The sequence below is a fragment of the Esox lucius genome, chromosome 6 (assembly GCF_011004845.1).
Source record: "Esox lucius isolate fEsoLuc1 chromosome 6, fEsoLuc1.pri, whole genome shotgun sequence".
NCBI classification, from domain to species: Eukaryota; Metazoa; Chordata; class Actinopteri; order Esociformes; family Esocidae; genus Esox; species Esox lucius.
The window spans coordinates 13,097,724-13,123,884 of NC_047574.1; the positions used below are offsets into that span (position 1 = coordinate 13,097,724).

At 40.9% G+C, this 26,161-nt stretch overlaps 1 protein-coding gene across 4 annotated transcripts in view; it reads right to left on the reverse strand.

Annotated features, from left to right (window-relative positions):
- The window catches only part of ttbk1b (tau tubulin kinase 1b), a 30,718-nt gene extending 10,696 nt beyond the window's left edge, over positions 1-20,022 (reverse strand). The window contains exons 1-13 of one of the 4 annotated variants that reach the window (XM_010889110.3): positions 19,777-20,022; positions 11,076-11,234; positions 10,781-10,928; positions 8,963-9,036; positions 8,580-8,720; positions 6,684-6,788; positions 3,935-4,000; positions 3,698-3,790; positions 3,422-3,547; positions 2,385-2,542; positions 1,839-2,043; positions 677-858; positions 18-567 (exon numbers count right to left, since the gene is read on the reverse strand). In XM_010889110.3, coding sequence (XP_010887412.2) covers positions 18-567; positions 677-858; positions 1,839-2,043; positions 2,385-2,542; positions 3,422-3,547; positions 3,698-3,790; positions 3,935-4,000; positions 6,684-6,788; positions 8,580-8,720; positions 8,963-9,036; positions 10,781-10,928; positions 11,076-11,183 — 1,956 coding nt within the window. In that variant the 5' untranslated portion in view covers positions 11,184-11,234; positions 19,777-20,022. Of the gene's footprint in view, positions 1-17; positions 568-676; positions 859-1,838; positions 2,044-2,384; positions 2,543-3,421; positions 3,548-3,697; positions 3,791-3,934; positions 4,001-4,188; positions 4,254-6,683; positions 6,789-8,579; positions 8,724-8,962; positions 9,037-10,780; positions 10,929-11,075; positions 11,235-19,776 lie in introns of those variants that run through there. The other 3 variants (XM_010889109.3, XM_020047655.2, XM_010889111.3) reach the window with 3 other exon arrangements.
- Between the last annotated feature and the right edge of the window lie 6,139 nt (positions 20,023-26,161).

A 26,161-nucleotide genomic window follows, 5' to 3' on the forward strand; every position in this document is an offset into this window, starting at 1 on the left:
AATCCGCAGCCACTTACCTGTCCGTGAGCCGCAAAGTGCTCCGACTGGGGCCGCGGCCGTTGTCCGCGGCTCTGAGGCAGGGTGTGATACCCTGAGTGCCCAGGACCGGCCCCGTTCACCCCCTCCCCATCAGGCAGGGCCCCGACACCTCCTGCCCGCATCTTGGGCCTCACCACCACCTCACCACCTCCAGCCACCCTCAGCCTCCTCCGCTCTTCCAGGTCCTCCAGGGGCCGCAGCTCCTCGGGTTCCTCGTCGGTGGTGGGCCCTGAGGTGGTGGGCTCTGCCCCCGCCCCAAGATGACCCAGGAAGTCCTGGAGCTCCGTCTCCTTGTCGATGATTACCCACTCCTTGCTGTCAAAGTCCTCCTCCTCAGCGAGTGGTACCGACCGGATGAAGGCGTTACTATGGGCCTCGGGGTCGGCCGCGGAGACCACAGAGACCTCCTGGCCTGGTCGTCCACCTGCACCCTGCCAGTCCCCACCTCCTCCCTCCAGGGAGTGCATCTGCGCCGGCTGGGAGGAGTGTACGTGGCGGGACGGGGATCCCAGCATGTCCATACGAGACCTTGCGGGGGGAGACGGACGGTCAAAAACCTTGGTAAACTGTTATTCTGTGTGTATGTGTTTTCAGTGTGTGTGTGCGCGTGTGTGCGTGCACTATATAATGCCCTCACCCTCGTTTGTCATAGATGTCTGGTCTCCCGTCTGCAGCCGACAGGCGTTCTGACTCTGGGCTGTTGACCCGACGGTAACGCAGGGCGCTGACCTGAACCCCAGTCATTTCTGGGGGAGCCCCACACACAGGGGCCTCAAGACACGCCCCTTTAGAAGGCTCCTCCTCCACAGCCAGCTGTCCCTGGGGGAACAAATGCATCTATGGCTACTGTTCTTTTTCCAGCGTTCAACATACTGTGTAGGGTTATTTGAAATAAGTACGGCAGGCATATTAAGTCACAATACTGTTTTGAATTAATGGCGAACGCAGTGCCTCTTAAGCTCTGCCTACAACCGGGTATGTACAGTGTATCATCTGAACCTAAGAGATGGTCACTGAAAGCTAGTCAGCTCACGTTGTACAATTTTCCACAGTGAGATACACAGGGGACCTATCGAATCACAGTGAGATACACAGGGGACCTATCGAATCACAGTGAGATACACAGGGGACCTAACAGATCACAGTGAGATACACAGGGGACCTAACGGATCACAGTGAGATACACAGGGGACCTTTCAGATCACAGTGAGATACACAGGGGACCTAACGGATCACAGTGAGATACACAGGGGACCTAACAGATCACAGTGAGATACACAGGGGACCTAACGGATCACAGTGAGATACACAGGGGACCTTTCAGATCACAGTGAGATACACAGGGGACCTAACGGATCACAGTGAGATACACAGGGGACCTATCGGATCACAGTGAGATACACAGGGGACCTATCGGATCACAGTGAGATACACAGGGGACCTAACGGATCACAGTGAGATACACAGGGGACCTAACGGATCACAGTGAGATACACAGGGGACCTAACGGATCACAGTGAGATACACAGGGGACCTAACAGGATTACAGTGAGATACACAGGGGACCTACCGGATCACAGTGAGATACACAGGGGACCTATCGGATCACAGTGAGATACACAGGGGACCTAACGGATCACAGTGAGATACACAGGGGACCTATCGGATCACAGTGAGATACACAGGGGACCTAACGGATCACAGTGAGATACACTGGGGACCTATCGGATCACAGTGAGATACACTGGGGACCTATCGGATCACAGTGAGATAAACTGTGGATCTATCAGATCCTGTACCTTGCTGATGCTGATCCTGAGTTGGTTGCGGTTGAAGTCGGTGTCGTTCCACGCCTCTCCTTCTGCCTGAGGTCTTGTCCCCTCATTAGGCCTGCTAGGCACGGCCGGTGGTGCGTTCTCCTGGTCACTCAGGTGCTCGTCCTGTAAGACATCGTCTGTGTTTTCCCTCGGCAGCTCTCCAGGAACCGGAGTCACATTTACCACTCTGGGAATGCACAAAACAAGCACATCATTTAAGCAGGTAGGTTTCCGCATGGGTCCTGGATTACTTTGAATGTGAACAGTGTTTAAAAAATCCTGACAGTGGCATTCTGAACCTAAATGAACTTGACTACCAACCCAGTGGACTGTTTGTTGTAATAGGCTACAGGTAATATTAATATTCCATACTGATTTGTTAAAAAAACTTATTTCCTTAGAATTCCTTATGTGTTATGCTTTAATCCTGTTGATGGGTAAATCTAAATTTCGGTACTTTTGCAGAATGATTCCCATTCCATTTTGAAACAATAGGATGCAAATGATCCAAAAAGCTGATTCCCATACCCGACCACGGCGGGGGTCTGTCGGGTGTTCTGTTGAGGGGGTGTAGACATGCTGGTGGATAGAGGAACTCCATCTGTCCCACCCTTCTCCCAATCAAAAGGCTCATTCTCCGTGATGATGCGTTCCTTCATACTGTTCTCAAAGACTGACATCAGCAACTGCATACAGGATTACAGAGACGTGTAGGTGGAAAGGTTACAGGGGGGTTATGGGTTGAATTCAATCAAACATACAATGCTATAAAATGACTGGGTTTACTTTAAAGGGAGATTCCACCGACAGATACGATTTGGGGTGTTCATTCAGAATGATTGGAGTCATTTCACACACAATGATTCACACCTGGCCCCAATGATTCACACCTGGCCCCAATGATTCACACCTGGCCCCAATGATTCACACCTGGCCCCAATGATTCACACCTGGCCCCAATGATTCACACCTGGCCACAATGATTCACATCTGGCCAAGCTCTCACCAAGCCTCAAATGCTGTGGGGCACAGGAGGTGAAGCACATACCCCCCCCATCAGGGAATGAAGGTTATATCTCACATACCACACTTTCAACTCTTGTTTACTCATTAAAGTGGATTCAACTTATAATGACTATATGAATCGTGTACATTTAATGAACCTCACTGATGTTTTGTTGAGCAAACTATTTGTTAATGCCATTTTGTTGTGCAAAAACACTCCTCAATGGTCCCTTTCAAAGTGTTATGTGATTCCCATTGGAATCCAGCAAACAACTGGAACTTGTAATCACACACCGCAAAATGCACTGAGAATGACAGGATATGGAAGACTATCGACTATGACTATTATTACCAGCTAAATCCGGATTTCACTCAACAAGCTTCTTCAAATTCAGCTCACTTCGAGAACCATTTGTTGACTACACAAACATAAATGAATTAGATCAAAATCCTCTCCACCTGCAGTCCAGCTGACAAACACAACAATGCTGATCAAGTAACTGGGTCAGTTTTATTTTTACTGCTGTATGGAGTGTACAGTGTAATCTGTGTAAGTGTACCTGGTAATCTGGCTTGGTGAAGTAGTCAAGGTATAAAACATGATCCAGGAAGATGTGGAACTCAGAAGGCATGTGTTTGAGCAGCATTCTGTGGTCATAGCGCTCCTTAATCTGTCCCACTTGTTCCTGTTGACACACAAGCAATACAGTGGAAACCATTGCACACCATTTGAGCCCAGTGAACACAAGAATCCATTTCCTACTGAAAGGAGCAGTTTGAATATTTAACTGAAGTTTTGTTAGAAAACGTTTAAGCAAGCGTTAATAGGAGCTCACCTTATCTTTAATTTTTCTCCATGGTAGCTGACCGACTGCAAACTCTACTAACATGTAAAATAGCGACCAAAGATCATCATGGCGGCCCATTTCCTAAGAAGGTAAAGAATGAATAATATAGATCTATATATTTATTTTCGTGATTTGAAAAACAATATGTAGATTTTTTGATAAACTGATATGACACAAAACACAAATTTGTAGTGCTTTTGTTTTTTTTTACACTTAGACACTTACTTTGTTTTTATGAGCATTTACTGATGCATAACGAACAGTGCCCCGAAATCCCGCCACAGTTCTGGGCTGAAAAATTAAAGGTGGTTAGTTTTCTTTTCAGCACTAAACCTAAAGAAATTCTCCCAAACACAACAAATGAAAAAGACTGACGGAAATAAAGTGCTTGAATTAAAACCTAAAAGGAGACGGACGGAAGGATATGGAAAATATCTCAGGAGGAGAAAGAGAATAAAAGCTTAAATGGGATCAAGCACCTTACTGATGAGACGAATCACAAGCATGCGCTTCGAACAGAAAAGGCCAAAAAGGAACAGCAAAACTGCAAAACATAAAATCACACAGGTGAAAAAAAGACATAACACAAGGTACCCTAGCATAACAACTGTAAACTATTGAACGTAACACTCTGAACATAATACATGAACCAGGGCAGTTCTCAAGTCAATTCTGCAGTCACAATGAGGCACACCTCTAATCTATCATCTTACTGTGCCATCTTCCTAATGTTCAGGTGCTTCAAGAGCAGCAGCTACTCTTCCTGATGGAATAAACTAGAAACTGAATCACCATTTTGGCTCAAAATTGGAGGATGCCAATTTTATTGATTTCTGCTGCTGAGTACGGGTATAAAGTTGAGTAGGTTGGCCATAAGTATTCAACCAAGCTTGATATGACTGGCATTTCCCCTGTGCCCCCGGTCATGAAACTAGAGACGAGGCCATAAGAGGTGGCCCTGGCAAAGACTTAATATCTGTTAGCCAATGTGTACATACCACAAAAGGGTCTGTTGGAAATGAATAACAAAACTGTTAAAGAAAGGCATTGTTATGAGTTAATAAATAATGGCTTAGTTCTGTAGCCTAGATAGAAGTGGCTACCACTACTTCTCTTTTCTCTCTCCTTCGGTATCCTCACTATTTCCTTACAAAGAAAGATGAATAAAATATGATATTTGAATAATATCAGTGGTCATGGTAAGCGGTGCAGAGAAAGTGGTGTTATCGGTACCAATAGGTATCCCTGCAGGCGGAGACAGTAAATATATTTACTTGAAGGCTAAAATAAAGTGTTTTATATGTGTATTTCAGGTGGTGTTCTAAATCTGCAGTAGAGGCCTGCTGTTCCAATTAATTAGTGGAGGTTTCATTAATCCATTTCAGTGTTCCTATCTTGCAACATAAAGTACCCCTGCTGAGTAAGCATATTATTTGTTCCATGTGTACCCTGTGCATAACACAATCAAATGTATACTATACAGTGGCCTAGAACAGACAAGCAAACAAGGTACATACACATATCAGCCATAACATTATGACCACTGACAGGTGAAGTGAATAACACTGACAATCTCGTTATCATGGCACCTGTCAGTGGGTGGGATATATTAGGCAGCAAGTGAACATTCTGTCCTCAAAGTTGATGTGTTAGAACAGGAAAAATTTGACACGGGACAAATTGTGATGGCTAGACGACTGGGTCAGAGCATCTCCAAAACTGCAGCAATTCTGGGGTGGTCCCGGTCTGACGTGGTCAGTACCTATCAAAAGTGGTTCAAGGAAGGAAAAGCGGTGAACCGGCGAGAGAGTCATGGGCGACCAAAACTGATTGATGCACGTGGGGAGTGAAGGCTGAGCCGTGTGGTCTGATCCAACAGACTGTAGCTCAAATTGCTGAAAAAGTTAATGCTGGTACTGATAGAAAGGTTTCAGAACACACTGTGCATTGCAGTTTGTTGCGTATGGGACTGCGTAGCCGAAGACCAGTCAGGGTGCCCATGCTGACCCCTGTCCACTGCCGAAAGCGCCTACAATGGGCATGTGAGCATCAGAACTGGACCACAGGGCAATGGAAGAACGTGGGCTGGTCTGATGAATCAGGTTTCCTTTTAGATCATGTGGATGGCTGGGTGGGTGTGGGTGTCCAGGAGAATACATGGCGCCAGGATGCACTATGGGAAGGAGGCAAACTGGCGGAGGCAGTGAGATGCTTTGGGCAATGTTCTGCTGGGAAACCTTGGGTCCTGCCATTCATGTGGATGTTACTTTGATACGTACCACCTACCTAAGCTTTGTTGCAGACCATGTGTACCCTTTCAGGGCAATGGTATCCTCTGATGGCATTGGCCTTTTTCAGCAGGATAATACGCCCTGCCACAAAGCAAAAATGGTTCAGGAGTAGTTTGAGGAATAAAACAACAAGTTCAAGGTGTTGACTTGACCCCCAAATTCCCCAGATCTCAATCCAGTCGAGCATCCGTGGGATGTGCTTGACAAACAAGTCCAATCAATGGAGTCCCCACATCGCAACATGCAGGATTTGAAAGATCTGCTGCTAAAGTCTTGGTGCCAGATACCACAGCACACCTTCAGAGGCCTAGTGGAGTCCATGCCTGGACAGGTCAGAGCTGTTATGGCGGCAAAAGGGGAACCTACACAATGTGAGGCAGGTGGTCAAAATGTTATGGCTGATCAGTGTACTTATTTGTAAATATATATATATATACACAAAACCACAGTTCAAACAGAAAATGTCAGCTGATGCGTCGCCAGCCAATGAGCACTCAGACTGTCTGAACTGGTCATGCTAATGAGGCGCACATTTTTTGTCCTCTTCTTAGCACCAACGTCCAGTAATCACACTAAAATAGTAAACCTTGAACCCACTTCCAATATTCTTTCAACAATGATTCAGTCGGGGTAAATATTAACATAATTCATTTGATTAACAAAACTTTTCCACAGCCACTTACCGGCCGAACCTCACCGGTTGTGTTTGTGTACTGGCGAGCCAGGCCAAAGTCTAACATGAAGCACTTCCTAAAGGTAGAGGGGAGACGACCCATGGCGAAGTTTGACTGGAAAAAATTAGAACAGAATAAAATAGTTTCATCACGTTCATATTAAGAGGTGCTATCCAATGCAATGTTTCCTCATATCATAACTCAAGCCCACTCTTTTTCTCTTTGTCTGACAATGATGAAAATGCTGTCAAATAAAAGGCACCACGGCCCAGCAAAGTGGATGACCTCGCCTTGTCTATAAGCAACCCCACCATGTCAGCTGCATGAAAATGATCCAATTGACTTGGAGCTGGAAGTTCACTATGAAATGCATTGCTAAAATGTTGCCATGGAGGGAGATAATTGTCCAAGACGTAGTGGACCAGTGGACCAGTCAATTCACGCTACAAGGGTTCTGCTTCCATACTGGAATGCTTTTGAGAGTGGACAGACGTGTGCTCTTCGTCAAAACGGATGCATCGTATGAAGAGATTGCTTGACTGTCCGCGGACAACATCATGATTTGTAGTTACAGTTGTGCTCATAAGTTTGCATACCCCGGCAGAAATTGTGAAATTTTGGCATTGACTTTGAAAATATGACTGATCATGCAAAAAACTGTCTTTTATTTAAGGATAGTGATCATATGAAGCCATTTATTATCACATAGTTGTTTGGCACCTTCTTAAATCAGAATGATAACAGAAATCACCCAAATGGCCCTGATCAAAAGTTTACATACCCTTGATTGTTTGGCCTTGTTACAGACATACAAGGTGACACACACACCGGAGAAAATTAAAGTGGAATTTCCCACACCTGTGGCTTTTTAAATTGCAATTAGTGTCTGTGTATAAATAGTCAATGAGTTTGTTAGCTCTCATGTGGATGCACTAAGCATGATAGATACTGAGCCATGGGGTGCAGAAAAGTACTGTCAAAAGACCTGCTTAACAAGGTAATGGAAATTTATAAAGCCTTGCAAATGCCAGTCAGTACTGTTCAATCACTATCTTGATACCAAGCCAAGGTCAGGTAGACCAAGAAAGATTTCAGCCAAAACTACAGGCTGCTCTGGAAAAAAATGGTGTAGTTGTTTCAAGGAGCAAGATGGTGTGTGAGCTCTAAAGGCACGGGGAATCTTGTGAAAATTGGTTTCAAGAGGAATGCAGCATGTTATCAGAAAATACTGACATGCAATTTGCATTATTCTGCATGAAAGCTGCACATGGGACGCTCTTGGACTTTCCAGCACGACAAGTTGGCCAAGTTGACCCTCCAAAGACTTTGCATGACCTGGAAGCATTTTGTCAAGTTGAATGGGCAGCTATACCACCTGCAAGAATTCGGGGCCACATAGACAACTATTACAAAAGACTGCACGCTGTCATTGATGCTGAAGGAGGCAATACACCGTATTAAGAACTAAGTGTATGCAGACTTTTGTATGCAGACAGGGGTCATTTCATTTTCTTTCTTTGTTGCCATGTTTTGTTTTATGATTGCGCCATTCTGTTATGACCTACAGTTGAGTGTGAATCCCATAAGAAATAAGATGTGTTTTGCCTGCTCACTCATGTTTTCTTTACAAATGGTACATATATTACCAATTCTCCAAGGGTATGCACGTTTTTGAGCCCAACTGTACTCCACACACTGTAACAGTTATACGCTAAGTCAGGCTATGAAATAATATAGGGATTACAGAGTAATGCAATGTAGGTATGTAGCCATACCAAAATCCGTCGGTAGGTCCCGTACTGGTAAGAAATGTAATGTACTTTCACCTGTAATTGTAACCGTAAGTCATAACGCCATTATGCCGGCAGGGTTTCTATTAATGTGATACAGATGTGCACCACCTACAGGCTTGATGTCTCTGTGCAGGAAGCCCACAGAATGGATGGCCTCTATGGACTCCAGAATTTGTTTGCCCAGACGCAGTGTGGTGCTCATGGTAAAGGTGCCACGAGGCTGACTCCTCCTCAGGTCTGCCAGGTTTCTCCCCTGCTGGTAGGCAGAGCGGTGAGGGAGAGATTGGGAGGGGCAGGAGAGAGAAAGGGGGAGACAGGAAAGAACAGTGGAAGGACGGAAGGAGAGATGGGGAGAATTGAGGGAGAGAGGAGGGAATAAAGGGGGACAAAGAGATAATTAATATGCATAAGTGTTTTACTTATTATTTATAGCCTTGGCTATAAGATTATCTCTAACTAAAGCAATTTTATCCCACTGTTCTGGTAAATCATTACCTGAAGTTGCATGACCACGTAGTTGAACTTCTCGTTCCTTCCACATCCAATGAATTTACAGACATGATTTTTCCCTGTCAAATAATGGAGAGGTTAGTATCAAGCAGGGGTCTCCAATGCTATAGGACAATAGAGCTACTATTTTTTGCTTGCAATTAGGCATACTCTTCTCTTCTGCCTTGCAACTGTTTCTGAGATTATCCTTCTTTAATGGACTACAATTTCTGTCAACATTCTGTACAAAAAAGCAAAACATTTGCCACTGCCCAAATAATTTTGGAGTAGAGAAGGTTTCGGGAAAGTCTGAAGTATTTCTGTCTTCCCACAAGACACGAGTGATCAAGCATGCACACCACAGACAGAGACAGGGGAAATAAGACTAACTCACACTGGGTTAGGCTTAAATTGGGATCTGACTGCTTTTTAAGGACCTGAGACAGTATATTCAGAATGTGGTATACTCCAGTATAAATTAGTGTTTTTATCCAAGAATCAAGCATACATATTAGCATTCACAGAGTACCTAGATTCAGTCATACAATAAAATGAGAACAAAATAACTTGAGGCAAGTAACTTTCATGTTGAGTTGCGTTCAAAGAATATTCTCCAGACGATCCTCAGCATTTCCCCAAGTCATATTGGGCATTTAAACAAGTCATTTAAAAAAGGACACAGAAGGCCGGGAAGACAGCCAGAAACACACACACAGTGTTCATTAGCTACTCCTCCCTGCAAGCATATTTCTGTATCTGCTCTTTGGGCTACAAACAAGAAATAACCCCCAACATATCTCTGCATTAGCTTGCCCATTTCAAGTGAACATGACCATATTGTACAAAAATCGCAAAGGACCGGACACACCATTACTCTTCTAACTTCAGACCAAAAATCACCATACAATCACCCCCTAAGGGGTAAATCCATCGCGTTCATTTCGCCGATGGAACAAGCAGATTTAAGTTAAAGTAGGCTATATCCGAAATAATCACGCTGACCGCAAATAAATGCGAGCTGAGGTTTCATGTATTCGCACTGTCGACTGGTAATAATGAACATAATAGATAGATGTTTGATGTGTTTAAGAGATAATGCCAATTGTTAAAATTTCTCTGCTTGGTTGACCTTTTTTGATTTCGCTACATTATCTGTAGAGAGGGTCAATATATGAAGGTTATTGGCTGTGACCCTTTTTTCCATCAAATGTATGTTCTATATAACTGGTGCCTGATTAACATTTTGCTCAATCCTATCTATTTCGCTCTTGGTCTCCTTCTCTCTCTCTCTGTCCCTCTCTCTTTCTGTCTCACTCTCTCTGTCTCTCTCTCTCTCTCTCTCTCTATAAGCATGCCTCTCTTTTCCATATAACGTCTTCCTCTCCCTAACTCTTTCTGTTGTTTTCTGTCCCACCACTACTCTCTCTATTTCTTTCACTGCATTCAAGTTCCCTATGTATGTGTAGCTAAATGGTGTCTTCAACCTTGTCCAGACAGGTGCCAGTCACACTAATCAAATGGCCAGACAGACAAACAGACAGACATATACCTCACAACAGACCATGCCCAGAGAACTAATTAACCTCGCTATGCTTACTCATAAACAAGGTCTTGTTGTCATTGATTGATTGGGTATTTAATGATCCCTGTCCCTCACCAGTAGCTGCTTGCCTTTACCTTTATCGTGTTCTGTACAACACAGCTCTTTACCTTGCAGTGACGTCTCTGTGTGTGTGTGGGTGGGTGTGAGTTCTCTACCACACAGCTCCTTGGCTTGCAGTGTTATCTGTGTATGGGTGTGTTCCGTAACACACAGCCCCTTACCTTGCAGTTTCTTGAGGACAGCCACCTCCATTTTGAGGACCTGTTTAGGTTGCTGGGCTGACTCTACTTTCAAAGCAACATTCTCTCTGGTCAGCAAGTCCAACGCCTCGTAGATCTCCCCAAAACCGCCCCCGCCAATCTTCTTCAGCTGAAGATGGTGGCAGGGGACAGACATTAGGACTCTCAACTCTGCCACAGCCATTCATTTTAATCAACCGCTAAATTATGCAATCAATCACTCAGCCGAGCGTCAATTTCATGGTCAAAAGGGCTCTAAAAATAAAGGCAAACTCACCACTTTCCATCTGTCCTTTACCATGCAGTTTGGGGGCAGGATGTCCACCTGCTCCCCCGCTCCGTTCATGTTTTCGTCAGGTTGGACGGCCGTCCCTACGCACTGCATTGGCCGGCCAGAGAGAGGCACAGCAGCTTCCAACTTGATTCAGCCATTCACCTGTGAAGAACACAGTCACACAGGTCTCAGCCTCTCATTTACCCGTCAGCTCTCCCTAACCCTAAATTGGCTGATCTCTCATTCCATAAACATTCAGGGTCACCCATTAGAACGTAACCACCACAGTGTGAAAGGACTGTCATTTTACACTGACTGAAAAAAGAATCATTTCATATAACCTTTATTTTGATGCCAATTTTCGAAACATTCTTGATTCATTTCAGATGGGTTAGGCATAAGCTTAAGATTGTAGTTAAGATTTTAATTTGAATAAAGTTTTAAGATTGTAGACATAGCCAGGTGGAAACTATAGCGACTAGAGTCTCCCTCCTTATACTTAATAAGGAGGCACATCTCAGTTCAAAACCTAAATGTCAACCGTGTTTGTCCAGACCAAAAAATGAATCTTAGTTCAAATCAAAATGCTTCAAACATAGAACAACTACAAAATGCTAAATATAAAAATTAATTATTTTTATAAAGCCCTTTTTACATCAACAGTTGTCACAAAGTGCTTCTACAAAACAACCGTCCTGAAACCCCTCAGAGCAAGGGTGATGCCCAGTGGCTAGGAAACTCTCCCTAAAAAGGGACAAAACTTAGGAAGGAACCTAGAGAGGAACCAGACTCTGAGGGGTGGCCAGGCCTTTTCTGGCTGTGCCGGGTGAACATTTTAAGAGTACAAATAATGAATGAATGCATGTGGGCTGTGTCCAGAGTCTACGAAACATAATCAATTGGTGGACAACAACAGGGACAGTAGCTGGCATATTGTCAGCTACGTGATCTGCAACACAACCAGGAGTACTTTGGACAGGGACAACTACAAGACATTCAGGCCTGGTAGTCCTGAGGTGTCTTCAAGATTAAACGGAGCAGAACACAAGAACGCATTCCTTGGATTTACAAAGTTGAAGAAGAACTGACCCTACTCCCCTGACACAATGAAAAAGCGTAAAACCTTGGGGCTGAGACAGGGAGGTCCAGTGACACTGTGGCCCTAACCGAGGGTAACCCCAATTTTATGCTGCCATTAACAGGGTTATTCAATAAGTATGCATAATAGTTCTTTAATAGATTAGCCTATTTGATGTCTCTCTGTTCAGTTATGTTGAAAAGATCATGCTACATCAGCTGACTCAGGAAAGGAAACGAAAAGGAAAATAGAGAGACATAAATAGCTCATGGAAACCAACATGCATTCACTACATACAAAACATGCAATTTCTAAATCGTTCATCCAAAATAGATGGAAATACCATGAAACTAAGGCTGACTGTCTGCATTTACCTCCCATAGACCACATTTTATTGGAATATAAAAAGTAAAAAATGTCCCTGTCCATATACACTACCGTTCAAACGTTTGGGGCCCACATAGAAATGCCCTTATATTCGAAAGAAAAGCACATTTATTTGTCCATTTTAAATGACATCACATTGATCAGAAATACAGTGTAGACATTATTAATTTTGTAAATGGCTAATGTAGAGGAAAACTGAAAGCTGGAGGCCCATTATCAGCAACCACCAGTCCTGTCTTCCAATGGGATACTGTGTTTACTAATCCAGGTTTATCATTTCAAAAGGCTAATTGATCATTAGAAAACCCTTTTGCAATTATGTAAGAACTACTGAAAACTGTTGTGTTGATAAAAGAAGCAATAAAACTGTCTTTAGACTAGTTCAGTATCTTCAGCATCAGCGTTTGTGGGATCAACTACAGACTTAAAATGAAACAAAGAACTTTCTACTGAAAACCATCAATCTATCCCGTAAGACGTGTGCTCCTCCCTTCACAGAACAGCGCAAACTGGCTCTAACCAGAAGAGAAAGAAGAATGGGAGGCCCCGGAGTACAACTGAGCAAGAAGACAAATACATTAATGTCTAGTTTGAGAAATAGACTCCTCACAGGTCCTTAACTGGCAGCTTCATTAAATAGTACCCACAAAACACCGGTCTCCACATCAATAGTGAGAAGGCAACTCTGAGATGCTGGCCTTTCAGGCAAACTTGGAAAGAAAAAGCATACCTCAGACTGGACACTAGAAAGAAAACATTAAGATGGGCAAAGGAACACAGACACTGGAAGAGCCCAGCATACCGGTGTCACCTCTTCACTGTTGACGTTGAGAGGATTTTTAATAGACAAAAATGTGCTTTTCTTTTGAAAAGCTTTACTGTATGCTATTGGAAAAATAATAATTTAGTTGTGTTTAGGAAGGTATCCTTACAACAGAAAAAATAACATTATAGCATTTTCACTATTTCATGTTACTGTAGGCTATCTGTTGTTGTATATTAACTAAATGTGAAAAATCCGTTATACAAGGAAAAAACATTCAAGAAATACTGGGTTGTGTTGTTGCCTCGTCTAGCTATGGTAAGATAAATGCACTTACTCAAGTTGCTCTGGATAAGAGCTTCTGCTGAATGACTAAAATGTAAAACGTAGGCAGACCTTTAGACGGATCCAGATCCAGAACAAGGTCATTAAGGACTTGGCTCCAGCACAAATGAACACACAGCTACCCAGAACTGCCTGATGGTCCTAATAATTTGCAGTGGTTGTGTAGAGATTACACCTGGGCATGGAACATCCAACCAATGCATCAAGTTTCGTACTGAATGGTAAATCTCCTTTACATTAAGCTTAAGGGTAATTTTGGAGCTCTCACAATATCATCACCCAATGATCCTTCACGTATCTCCACTAAGTGTTTAGTCTCTGGAGGGTAGGGGCTGGGGTTGTCTCTGGACAGGATATGGGTAATGTTGTAGCTCACCCTCTCACTATGGCACAAAATCTTTAATAGCAATCAAATGCTTGCTTCCTTAGTCCTTGGGAAAATCTCAATTGCATTTCTTTTACTCGTCACGGCCTCTTGGAGATTGAATGACATGTAGATGCTTTGTTTTTGCTAGGTGATGTTAAGGTTTTAATGTCAATTTAAATATTTACATCAAAGTATATGCTTTTGTCCAGAACAAGTAGTGGTAACTATCTTGCTCAAGGACAGAATTAAGATTTTTCACCTTGCTTGCTTGAGGATTTCACTGTGCAACCTTTTGGTTGCTGGTCAGATGCTCTAACCACTAGGTAGTCTGCTCGCCTTGTATATACATAGACCCATGTACCAGGACCACAGACAGCAACAACTCAGCCCCATTTTTTTAGCCTTTCACTTGGATGTTCAGTTTAAATCTTTATTAGGTCACACTGGTGTTCCAAGTCAACTCAATCAAAAAAATATTTTTTTAGGATACTAAAATCAGGATTCAGGTCAAACAAATGTAAGTGTGTTATTCTCATGATTCCTGTAATGAAAGTGTTTTGGTTGTTTTGGGTTCCCATTTAGCTACTTGGGGAATTAAACCCAAATACATTTACCCAGCTTAAAAGCAATTGATCTGTTTAGACTAGCCATTTCAACATCACTTGAATTTGAGATATGACACATACAGTATCTCAGAAAAGAAAGTACACAGCTCACATTTTTGTAAATATTTGATTATATATTTTCATGTGACAACTGCTAGCAACAAAAGTGAGTACACCCCAATTTGGGCCCAATTAGCCATTTTCCCTCATCGGTGTCATGTGACTCGTTAGTGTTACAAGGTCTCAGGTAGGAATGGGGAGCAGGTGTGTTACATTTTGTGTTATCGCTCTCACACTCCCTCATACTGGTCACTGGAAGTTTAACATGGCATCACCAGCAACTGGATGAATCTGGTTTCAGGGGAAATGGAAGAGACTTGGTTACTTGACTTCTACATACAGTCCTAAAGAAAACTGTACTGTATTTCATGGAGGGGCAGAAATTTAGAGAAGGGCAGTACTGTATTTCACAGAAGGGCAGAATTTTAGAGCGGGGCAGTACCATATTTCATGGAGGGGCAGAATTTTAGAGAGAAGCAGTACTGCATTTCACAGAGGGGCAGAATTTCATGTAGGGACAGAACAGCCTCTTCATTTTCATGTGATGTTGGCAGGGAGATAACAACACAATTACACATTAAACTATACCATTGTAATTATATAGATGTCTAGTCAGAGTGTAGCCATACATTTGATGACATCTTTAGCTAGTTAGTGAATTCCTTTCTTTTTTTTGTCGACTTACAGGTTAGTATTGTTCAGCACATGAATTACTGCTTCTCCTGTGCTAGAGAAGCACAGAACGCATAGGCCTAGTCAACATTTCAAGCTATCCTTTAAACACTACCAGACTACACTAAACAGACCAAGTAAAAAATGTCAAACCTAAATGTAAAACACACTATTCAAAAACTCATGGAATGTTGGCCAGCACTGAGCACCACTAACTCTGTATATCAGAGAGTCTGCTAAATGACAACAATGTAAAATATAGGCCACTGTTGGTTATATTATAGAAATCCAAAGCAATTTCTTGGTAGAAATCTTATGGGATTTAAAAGCTAACATAATGCTCAAATGGCCAAAACTCACTATTGGCTATTGTTTAGTGTTCATTTATTTGTTTTATTTAACCTTTAGTGGAGACGTATTCAAGCAAAAATCAAAAAAATCACATTGTATGATTTTTAAGTGATTAATTTGCATTTTATTGCAAAGTATTTGATACATCAGAAAAGCAGAACTTAATATTTGGTACAGAAACCTTTATTTGCAATTACAGAGATCATACATTTCCTGTAGTTCTTGACCAGGTTTGCACACACTGCAGCAGGGATTTTGGCCCACTCCTCCATACAGACCTTCTCCAGATCCTTCAGGTTTCAGGGCTGTCGCTGGGCAATACGGACTTTCAGCTCCCTCCAAAGATTTTCTATTGGGTTCAGGTCTGGAGACTGGCTAGGCCACTCCAGGACCTTGAGATGCTTCTTACGGAGCCACTCCTTAGTTGCCCTGGCTGTGTGTTTCGGGTCGTTGTCATGCTGGAAGACCCAGCCACGACCCATCTTCAATGCTCTTTCTGAGGGAAGGAGGTTGTAGGCCAAGATCTCGCAATACATGGCCCCATCAATCCTCCCCTCAATACGGTGAATTCGTCCTGTCCTCTTTGCAGAAAAGCATCACCAAAGAATGATGTTTCCACCTCCATGCTTCACGGTTGGGATGGTGTTCTTGGGGTTGTACTCATCCTTCTTCCTCCAAACACGGCGAGTGGAGTTTAGACCAAAAAGTTCTATTTTTGTCTCATCAGACCACATGACCTTCTCCCATTCCCTTCTCCCAGCCCCAGACCGAGGGAGATTGACCGTCATCTTGAACTTCTTCCATTTTCTAATAATTGCGCCAACAGTTGTTGCCTTCTCACCAAGCTGCTTGCCTATTGTCCTATAGCCCATCCCAGCCTTGTGCAGGTCTACAATTTTATCCCTGATGTCCTTACACAGCTCTCTGGTCTTGGCCATTGTGGAGAGGTTGGAGTCTGTTTGATTAAGTGTGTGGACAGGTGTCTTTTATACAGGTAACAAGTTCAAACATGTGCAGTTAATACAGGTAATGAGTGGAGAACAGGAGGGCTTCTTAAAGAAAAACTAACAGGTCTGTGAGAGCTGCAATTCTTACTGGTTGGTAGGTGATAAAATACTTATGTCTTGCAATACAATGCTAATTATTTCAAAATCATACATGTGATTTCCTGGATTTTTGTTTTAGATTCCTTCACTCACAGTTGAAGTGTACCTATGATAAAAATTACAGACCTCTACATGCTTTGTAAGTCGGAAAACCTGCAAAATCGGCAGTGTATCAAATACTTGTTCTCCCCACTGTACATACACAGCTCCGGAAAAAATTAAGAGACCACTGCACCTTTGTTTTTCCTTTCCATTGAAGTCAAAAAGGAAGGTAGGAACAGAAGGGTATGTATAAATAAAAGTAAACATATTCATTTATGGCCACAGTTAGGCAATTCTCAAAATTATAGATTGATGTTATAGTTTATTCCCTATTTTACATAATAATGTATTTTTGTTATGCCTGCAATCGGTTGAGACACAATATGCTTTTCAATACAGGATCTGTGTCATATTTTAAGTGATAAAAGGATGAACCAATTTTTACATGAGATTTTGTTCAGTCTAAAGCAGGAGACTCCAACAGGATGACCATAGTTAATTTATAAGCAATTTGTAAAACAATGCAGTTTTCACATATTCCATCACAAATGTTCATAAACAAATCTAGACAGAACTGGCTTGAAAAACCATACCTAAGACAAAATCTGGCCACACATTTCTTCATATTGGCCCTGTCTGTCGGTGTGGTGTGTGAATTTAAACACTCATTTGCAAATAAGTAAAACAGCATGTTGTGGGATGCAGAAATACTGTGACCTTTCCCAAAAACCTTCTTAAAACATGAAGACAGACTTATCTAGCAGCTGCATATATTGCGTCTTATTTGTTATTTACCTAATAGCAGTAGAACCTACAGAATCATCCTAGACTTACTTATTTTTCACCTTTTAGCCACTGCTCTTATCTAGGGATGAGGACATGGATGTCTAATGGTATAGTGGTGTATGTAAAATCAATGTGATCTCAGGGGAATACGTAACATATTATACAAAAATCTGTGACCCTGAATTGGTATATGTTACGTTAGGTTGCAATTGCAATGCAGTACCAAAACCTGTGATTTTCAAATGTGCTAAAACCAACCATGTGTTATGGGCCCTACTTAAACATCTAATATGTTACGGAATGACATAAACTTATGATATGTTACAATGAAAATTTAAGGTTAGGTTTAGTATCATTGTACAGGGGTTAAGGTTATAGCTAGGTTTTGGGTTAAAGTTAGAAATCAAAAACAGTTAGGGCTAAGGTTAGGCATTATAGCATTTGGTATAATAAGATTAGGTTGAAGGTTAGCAAACAAAATTGGCAGATTAATAAAAAATAAAAAAAAGATTAATTTAGAGTCCACTCTAGCTCTAAAAGTGCTCACCACTGCCATCGTTCTGATAAAGTAGGCACATATGAGCATCTTTTATCTCTTGAATGATGTGGCAGTCAGGGTCAAAATTACAATCGGATTACTTCCAGAATGAGTACTTGCAGAATTTAGATTGGGATTTACCCAGTTTCTGTTACTGGCCATGTACTAAAAAAAATAAAAATCACCTTTGGGTATCTCCATTTAGGGCCCCCCCAAAAAAAACGTTTTACCAGTCCAGCTGACATGATCTGCTCGTGTCGCTGCCAGACACTGAATCTATTAGGCCAGCTGAGGTCAAGGGAAAGCACAGGAGTATGTCCCGAGCCTCACGCCATTGCACTAGACAGATACTGTACACCTACTGGAAATACATGCAAGTCTGAAAGAAGGCAGATTATATTCATCTTCACAAGGTGTCAGAAGAATGGAGTGGAAAGTAACAGGCCAAAAGCAAAAATGGTGGAAGTGAATTAACTCGGTCATAGACTATTCTACTTAGAAGACTAACCTGCCCAATGCAAGTCATTTACACTAAAGGGAACAATCCAGTACCATTGCATACCAGACACCCAGCGTTGGTAATCCCTTTTAGTGGGCCAATATTTGAGCATTTGAATTTAGATTATTATATATCTATTACCCATCTATAAAGAGCTACATTTATCTTTTTATATACATACATCATATTTCACTAGGCTACTGCATTTCGGTGGTGGGCCTATGAATTTGCGGTTTTACCGTACTGTACTGCTACTAACACAGGGTGGGACCCGTTCTGTTTCCGGCGTACTTCCCTTGATATAGGCTACCCGTAATTCCACACGGTTCAATCTATCCATCGTGACTAAAACAGTGTCCGTGCGCCGGAGACGTAAAGCTGCAGGTACTACCTAGCCTATCATTCTCATACGGCTCTTACATTTACCCCCGCACTGCAGTTTTGCGCTCGCTCCAAAGATAGGCTTACAACATCCAACCGGCAGACATCCCATCCAGAGCTTTTCTAGGCCTGACGTTTTCTAAGCATTAAGTTTCAGCAATGCACTACGCCCTGTGTACCTTTACTCCGCCCCTAAAACCATATCTCGAGAATCACAATTGGACCAAAATCAGACAATCAACCGCCATACAACATTCCACTGCATGGGAGGGCGCGAGTGGCTTTGGGAAATGTGGTTTACAGTCGGGAAAGCATATGCAAAGGGACTCGACTAGATTCTTGAAAAAGACTACACCTCCCGCTGAGAGTGACTCAAATCATTGACGTAAGTCTGCATTATGATGCTTTTTTCTCAATTATTCATGATTATTGTTATATAGATGTAAAATAAATATTATTAAAAATGCCTTATTGAACTCATGACATTATAACACATCGATTTTAATTGCCAATAACTGTGATTACCACCCTGATCTATTGCAGATTGCTTTCTTCTCCAGAAGCAGCGCATTGAAGGGGCGTATGCTATTCCAAGTTATCATAGCAAAGCAAGCGACCGTAGCATCGTTATTGACACGGTGTCAGTCCCTTTGAATCTGCTTTAAATCCGCAAGATCACCTAGGCCTGAGTCAATTAAACAAAAGAAAACACATGCACCCAGACCTGATCTTCTGACGTCGTTGTAGAGCCTCGGCGTGCGAGGCATTGGAGAGGCGCATCATTCCTTGTGCGAGGTCGTGATAATGACATATGTGTCGGTTGTCGTTGCACCATACTCCATTCTCCCCGCTACTCGCCTCTACTCTGAATCAGCATCACTGACATACTCCCAGTATGCAACGCGCGTGGTCCTACGTGACTGGTGGTTGTTGCGTGGCAACGTGAGGAGATGCGCCCATTGAAACAGTGAAGAGAAGCTCCCTAAAAGCATTGGATTTAAATGAAATGAATAAATAAGTTAATTAATTCAATATTCATTATATTATTTTTGACAGTGGGGGTAACAAAATCAAGTTTTACATTTAAAGTCCTGCAAGTTTCACGCAATTCTACACATTTTAACATATGGCAGATTATTTTTTATTTTTTCACCAGGTTTATTATATTACTTATGCTAGGTTTTGATGCTGACAGGTTTATAAAACCAAACCAAAATATATTGAACCAAAATATAAATGCAAAATGCAATAATTTATAATATTTTATTTTTATTACTGCCTGGTACAGGAGTAATAACATTGACCACTTTTAAATCCAGGCTAAAAACCTTTATATTTTATTCTGCCTTTTATTATTAGTTTAGTAATCTTTTAGCCATCTTCAATATGATGGTCTTATTTGTATGCTTTATATCAGGGATCATCAACTCTTATCCTACAAGAGCCAGAGCCTGCTGTTTTTCTGTTCCACCTCATCATTAATTGGACCCAACTGGTGTCTCGGGTCTAAATAAGTCCCTGAATACAGGGTTGCAATGAAAAAAAGTGGAACTGGCTTTGAGAACCAGAGTTGATGATCCCTGCTTCATATTATGCTAAATTAATTTCAAGTATGTCTGATGTGTGTTCTTTCTATTATGAATCACATACCGTACTGCTCCTGTGTATGAAATGTGCTATACAAATAAACTTGCCTTGCCTGGCCTGGCCTGGGAAACAAATCACATTAGTGAAGGGAGAGCCTTGTAACCAGATGACGCTGCACTCATGCTAGCTGGACCCTGCTCTCCCTGAGTGAGAAAGTTGCTTACATATAGAGACAGTCCAGCAGTTACTTCAAGCAATTGTCAAATTTAGATAAATCTTAGATATTCCTCGTAATTTCTCTTCACTGAGCAACAGGAAGAAATCCAGTGATTTTCTTCCTCAGCATCTGGCACCAAAACACACTCTTGAGAATTCTGACAAGTAATTGCCCAAATAAATCTATATTTATTTCTTGCTATAACACAAGAAATGCTTGTAACCTTTTATTACAATCATGATTTTTTTACTGTAGATGTTCTAATGTATAGTCTTTCATGAGCAAATGAAGAATTACTGCCCAGATAAATAGCTTTAACAATTTTCACACTCTTCCAAAGTGAGGGTCAGCAAGTAGCCTAGTGTTAGACCATTTGATCAGTAATGGAAAGGTTGCCAGGGTACTAAAAGCTCTGGTAACATATTAATCTCTGTTCAGATCATCATTGTTTGCTAACTTGATTTATTGCCCTTCTTTGGCCATTGGAGAGCTCTTGGGTTTCTGATGCATCAAAAAATCCAATGACAGGAGTTGGTTTTGAGCCAGGCATGTTTTTGAGTTACTCCACAGGATAATACACATTACAAAGGATGATTTCTGCCTAAAGTAGGTCACCATGGAGAAGGTCACAAAGGTGAGCACCTGTACAGAGTTACAATCTGGGCATAAACATTTGTTTAGGGCCAACATGGGATATAGCAGGATACTCTTGTTGGAATAAGTCTGTAATGTAAGAAAATGGGGAAAAGTGAAAGGGACTGAATACTTTCTGAATGCACTGTATGTGATTCTATTTTTAGGAAGTTTGTTTATTTGTTTCTTATCTGTTTGCATTTTAATTCAATCAAAACCCAGTATAATGTTTGTTAGAGTTCTTTTTTTTGGTGGGTGTGTGTTCAATAACTCTGTTAAACAAATGTAAATAAATGTATTTGAAAACCTTTGGCTATTCAAGTTCCTTACCAACAGCAAATGCACAATGTTTTAGCCTACCATTACTAGGTAATTCTGTGCATCAAAAATATATATTTTCTAACAAATAATTGCTTGCAGTACTTTTGATCAATAACTATAATCCATGAAAATACAGTAGGCTCACCTACCCATCAAGTTCAAAATATAAACATCCACCTTTGTGGAAATACTTCCAAACAGTCAATTGGAATAGTGGTGGTGTATTATTGTACATTTCTGTTATTCTTGGAAAGAGGCCCCCTTGGACTTTTACCCTTCATTCTAATCCCATCCCTCTTTTTTCCATCTACTTTTTTGTGCCCAATCCCAAAAAGTCAACAATAACTTTGTATTGTTTTTAATTTGTAAGTTTTATATATATATATATATATATATATATATATATATATATATATAGAGAGAGAGAGAGAGAGAGAGAGAGAGAGAGAGAGAGAAGAGGAATCCTTTCAAAGAATCGCCAATGATGACACAACTAAATATCAGGAATTGTGAAAGAAGGTCACAGTGAAATAACTGCCACAGTGAAAGAAGGTCACAATAAGGTAGAATGTTAAGGCAGATTTAATTGAATTTGATTAAATTAATAAAATATATTTAGGGGTGCCAATAATTGTAATAATACGCATATATAGTAATATACTTAAAAAAAAGTGTTATTGTCCTCTGTATTGTAATATTATTTTGGCCCCAAGAGGGATTCCAATAACTGATATTCATTATAAATACTTTTTTCTTCATTGAAAGCTGTTCAGCGTGAGGGTTCTTGGAGCTACAACACAAAAGGACAACCACAATTGACTCTTGGAGTTACAACACAAAAGGACCACCACATTTGACTCTTGGAGCTACAACACAAAAGTACCACCACAATTTACATGTGCGCGAATTATTGGCTGAGATATTTAAAATGGCCTCATCCTATTGGTTGGCATGTTAGCAGTGTGTGGCAGATGTTAGGGGCCACTTAGTGATACTATCTTATTGTTTTTACCCTATTTGATGCCTTTTTGTCATGTGCAATAAGTATACTGAGGCATAATTTATCTTACCACTCAACATTTTGTTTCAATGTGCTGCAAAGGTTGAGTAATGAAAATAAATACTTTTTTTGTGTTTTACACTACATCATCACACATCTTAATTTGGTATGAATGCATTTGGGAATACAACACCCTTTGACAACTTTCAAGGTTTTAGTATTAGACTGGCTCAATATGAAGGCCCTCTTTTCAGCATTTATACTGTATTCTGTAAGAGCTCTGTCCATAAATTACAGTTATTTATGCCCCTGTATTACACCATCTCCTAATATTTTGTGAAGAATGGAAGTTAAAATCAATCCACATGCAATGTGTCTGCATATTGGAATGTCTCATTTTGATGGTTACTGTGCTATGTAAGTGTATAATGTTCTTGTTTGTGAAACAAAAATGAAAAGGCAAAACGGCAATATACTGTGTGCAAGGGTAAGCATACTAAATTGATAAAAGGAAACATATTTTACAGCTATGTGTTAGGTCAATAGAGAATTACTGAGGCTGTCATTGTGTCAGCTAGAATGAATTAGAAGGATATGAAACATGAGTGTTGGCCATGACCACTGTAATTTGAAAGAATATGTCTCTCAATATTCTCAGTGACATGGGAAAAAAAGGGAATAATTCATAAAAGAAAGAGAAGAAAAGTTCCCCAAAATACTTTAACAAAAATACATTTTCAGTGCTTTAACAACAATAGTTTTTCAATAGATTTCAGTGTTTTATTATTCCATTTAAAGTAGTAAGTGAAATGTAGAATGTAATTTATTTGTACTCAAATAATGTTGTGTATTCATTCTATACTTATCTCCAGCCAAAGCTAAAATTGGAGAAGAAAACTATTGACAGCCTACCTTGAAATTCTACCTACAGTGAGGAAAAAATGTATTTGATCCCCTGCTGATTTTGTACATGTGCCCACTGACAAAAAAAGTATCAGTTTATAATTTCAATGGTAGGTTTATATGAACAATGAGAGACAGAATAACAAGAAGAAAAAAAAGAAATTGCATGTCAACAATTTTATACATTGATTTGCATTTTAATAAGTTAAATAAGTATTTCATCCTCTGTCAATCAGAAATATTTTTGGCTCTCGGGTGTCGTTATACAGGTAACGAGTTGAGATTAGGAGCACACTCTTAAAGGGAGTGCTCCTAATCTCAGCTTGTTACCTGTGTAAAAGACACCTGTCGACAGAAGAAATCAATCAATTAGATTTCAAACTTTCCACCATGGCCCAGACCAAAGAGCTATCAAAGGATGTCAGGAACAATATTGTAGATCTACACAAGGCTGGAATGGGCCACAATACCATCGCCAAGCAGCTTGGTGAGAAGGTGAAAACAGTTGGTGCAATTATTCGCAAATGGAAGAAACACAAAAGAAATGTTGATCTACCTCGGTCTGGGCCTCCATGCAAGATCTCACCTTGATGAGTTGCAATGATCATGAGAACAGTGAGGAATCAGCCCAGAACTACACCGGAGGATCTTGTGAATGATCTCAAGGCAGCTGGGACCATAGTGACCAAGAAAACAATTGGTAACACATTACGCCATGAAGGACTGAAATCCTGCAGCGCCCCCGCAAGGTCCTCCTGCTCAAGAAAGCACATGTCCAGGCCCGTCTGAAGTTTGCCAATGACCATCTTGATGATCCAGAAGAGGAATGGGAGAAGGTCATGTGGTCTGATGAGACAAAAATAGAGCTTTTTAGTCTAAACTCCACTCGCCATGTTTGGAGGAAGAAGAAGGATGAGTACAACCCCAAAAACACCATCCCAACCGTGAAGCATGGAGGTGGAAACATCATTCTTTGGGGATGCTTTTCTGCAAAGGGGACAGGATGACTGCACTGTATTGAGAGGAGGATGGATGGGGCCATGTATTGCGAGATCTTGACCAACAACCTCCTTCCCTCAGTAAGAGCATTGAAGATGGATCGTGAACCTGAACCCAATAGAAAATCTTTGGAGGGAGCTGAAAGTCTGTATTGTCCAGCAACAGCCCTGAAACCTGAAGGATCTGGAGAAGGTCTGTATGGAGGAGTGGGCCAAAATCCCTGCTGCAGTGTGTGCAAAAGGTTTCTGTACCAAATATTAAGTTCTACTTTTCTGATGTATCAAATACTTAAGTCATGCAATAAAATGCAAATTAATCACTTAAAAATCATACAATGTGATTTTCTGGATTTTTGTTTTAGATTCCGTCACTCACAGTTGAAGTGTACCTATGATAAAAATGACAGACTTCTACATGGTTTGTAAGTGGGAAAACCTGCAAAATCGGCAGTGTATCAAATACTTGTTCTCCCCACTGTGTATATATATATGTGTGTGTGTATATATGTATATATATATGTATACACAAAGTGGGTATAGTAGGAAGTCTTCACCCTCTTTCAAAATGTTCACCTTGTGTTGCCTTACAGTCTGAAACATAAAATTTGACTTTTTAGGCTTTATTTACATACAGTAAACCACAATATTAAAGTTATAAAAAATAAGTTAAAGAGTATAATACGCTGTTTGGATAAGTGAACCCCACCCTGAGTTAATACTTGGTGGAACCACCTTTTGCTTGAATATGTCTCCACTAAAGGTTAAATAAAACAAATAAATGAACACTAAACAATAGCCAATAGTCAGTTTTGGCTATTTGAGCATTATGTTAGCCTTTAAATCCCACAAGATTTTCACCAAGAAATTGCTTTGGATTTCTATAATATAACCAACAGTGGCCTATATTTTACATTGTTGTCATTTAGCAGACTCTCTGATATACAGAGTTAGTGGTGCTCAGTGCTGGCCAACATTCCATGAGTTTTTGAATAGTGTGTTTTACATTAGGTTTGACATTTTTTCTTGGTCTATTTAGTGTGCCTTTAGGGAAGGACCAAATTCCATTGAAGGGTAAAATTGTTGTCATCTTTTAATTTAGTGAATCAAAATACTTCAAAATGGTATCAAATGGATCTGCATTTCTGAGGTTTGACATGGGGATAAACATTTCTGAGGTAATGTAAACACATCTTGTACATCCAGTCTAGCCAGAACCAGCCACTTACATGCTACCAGCTATAGCCTACACTTTTTTTTTTTTTTTTACCACAATGAACACATTTTAATGAAGCAACGCTGGCAACAGGTCAGTGCCAGCAAAAAAGCTCAGCTGCAGAGGTTTATGTTTTTCTGGACATATACTGTATGTATGTAATTATTTGATTGTTGTGGTTGTACTTTGTTTTTACATCCTAGGTTTAAGTGAGTTACCGACATTGAGGAATGTCTA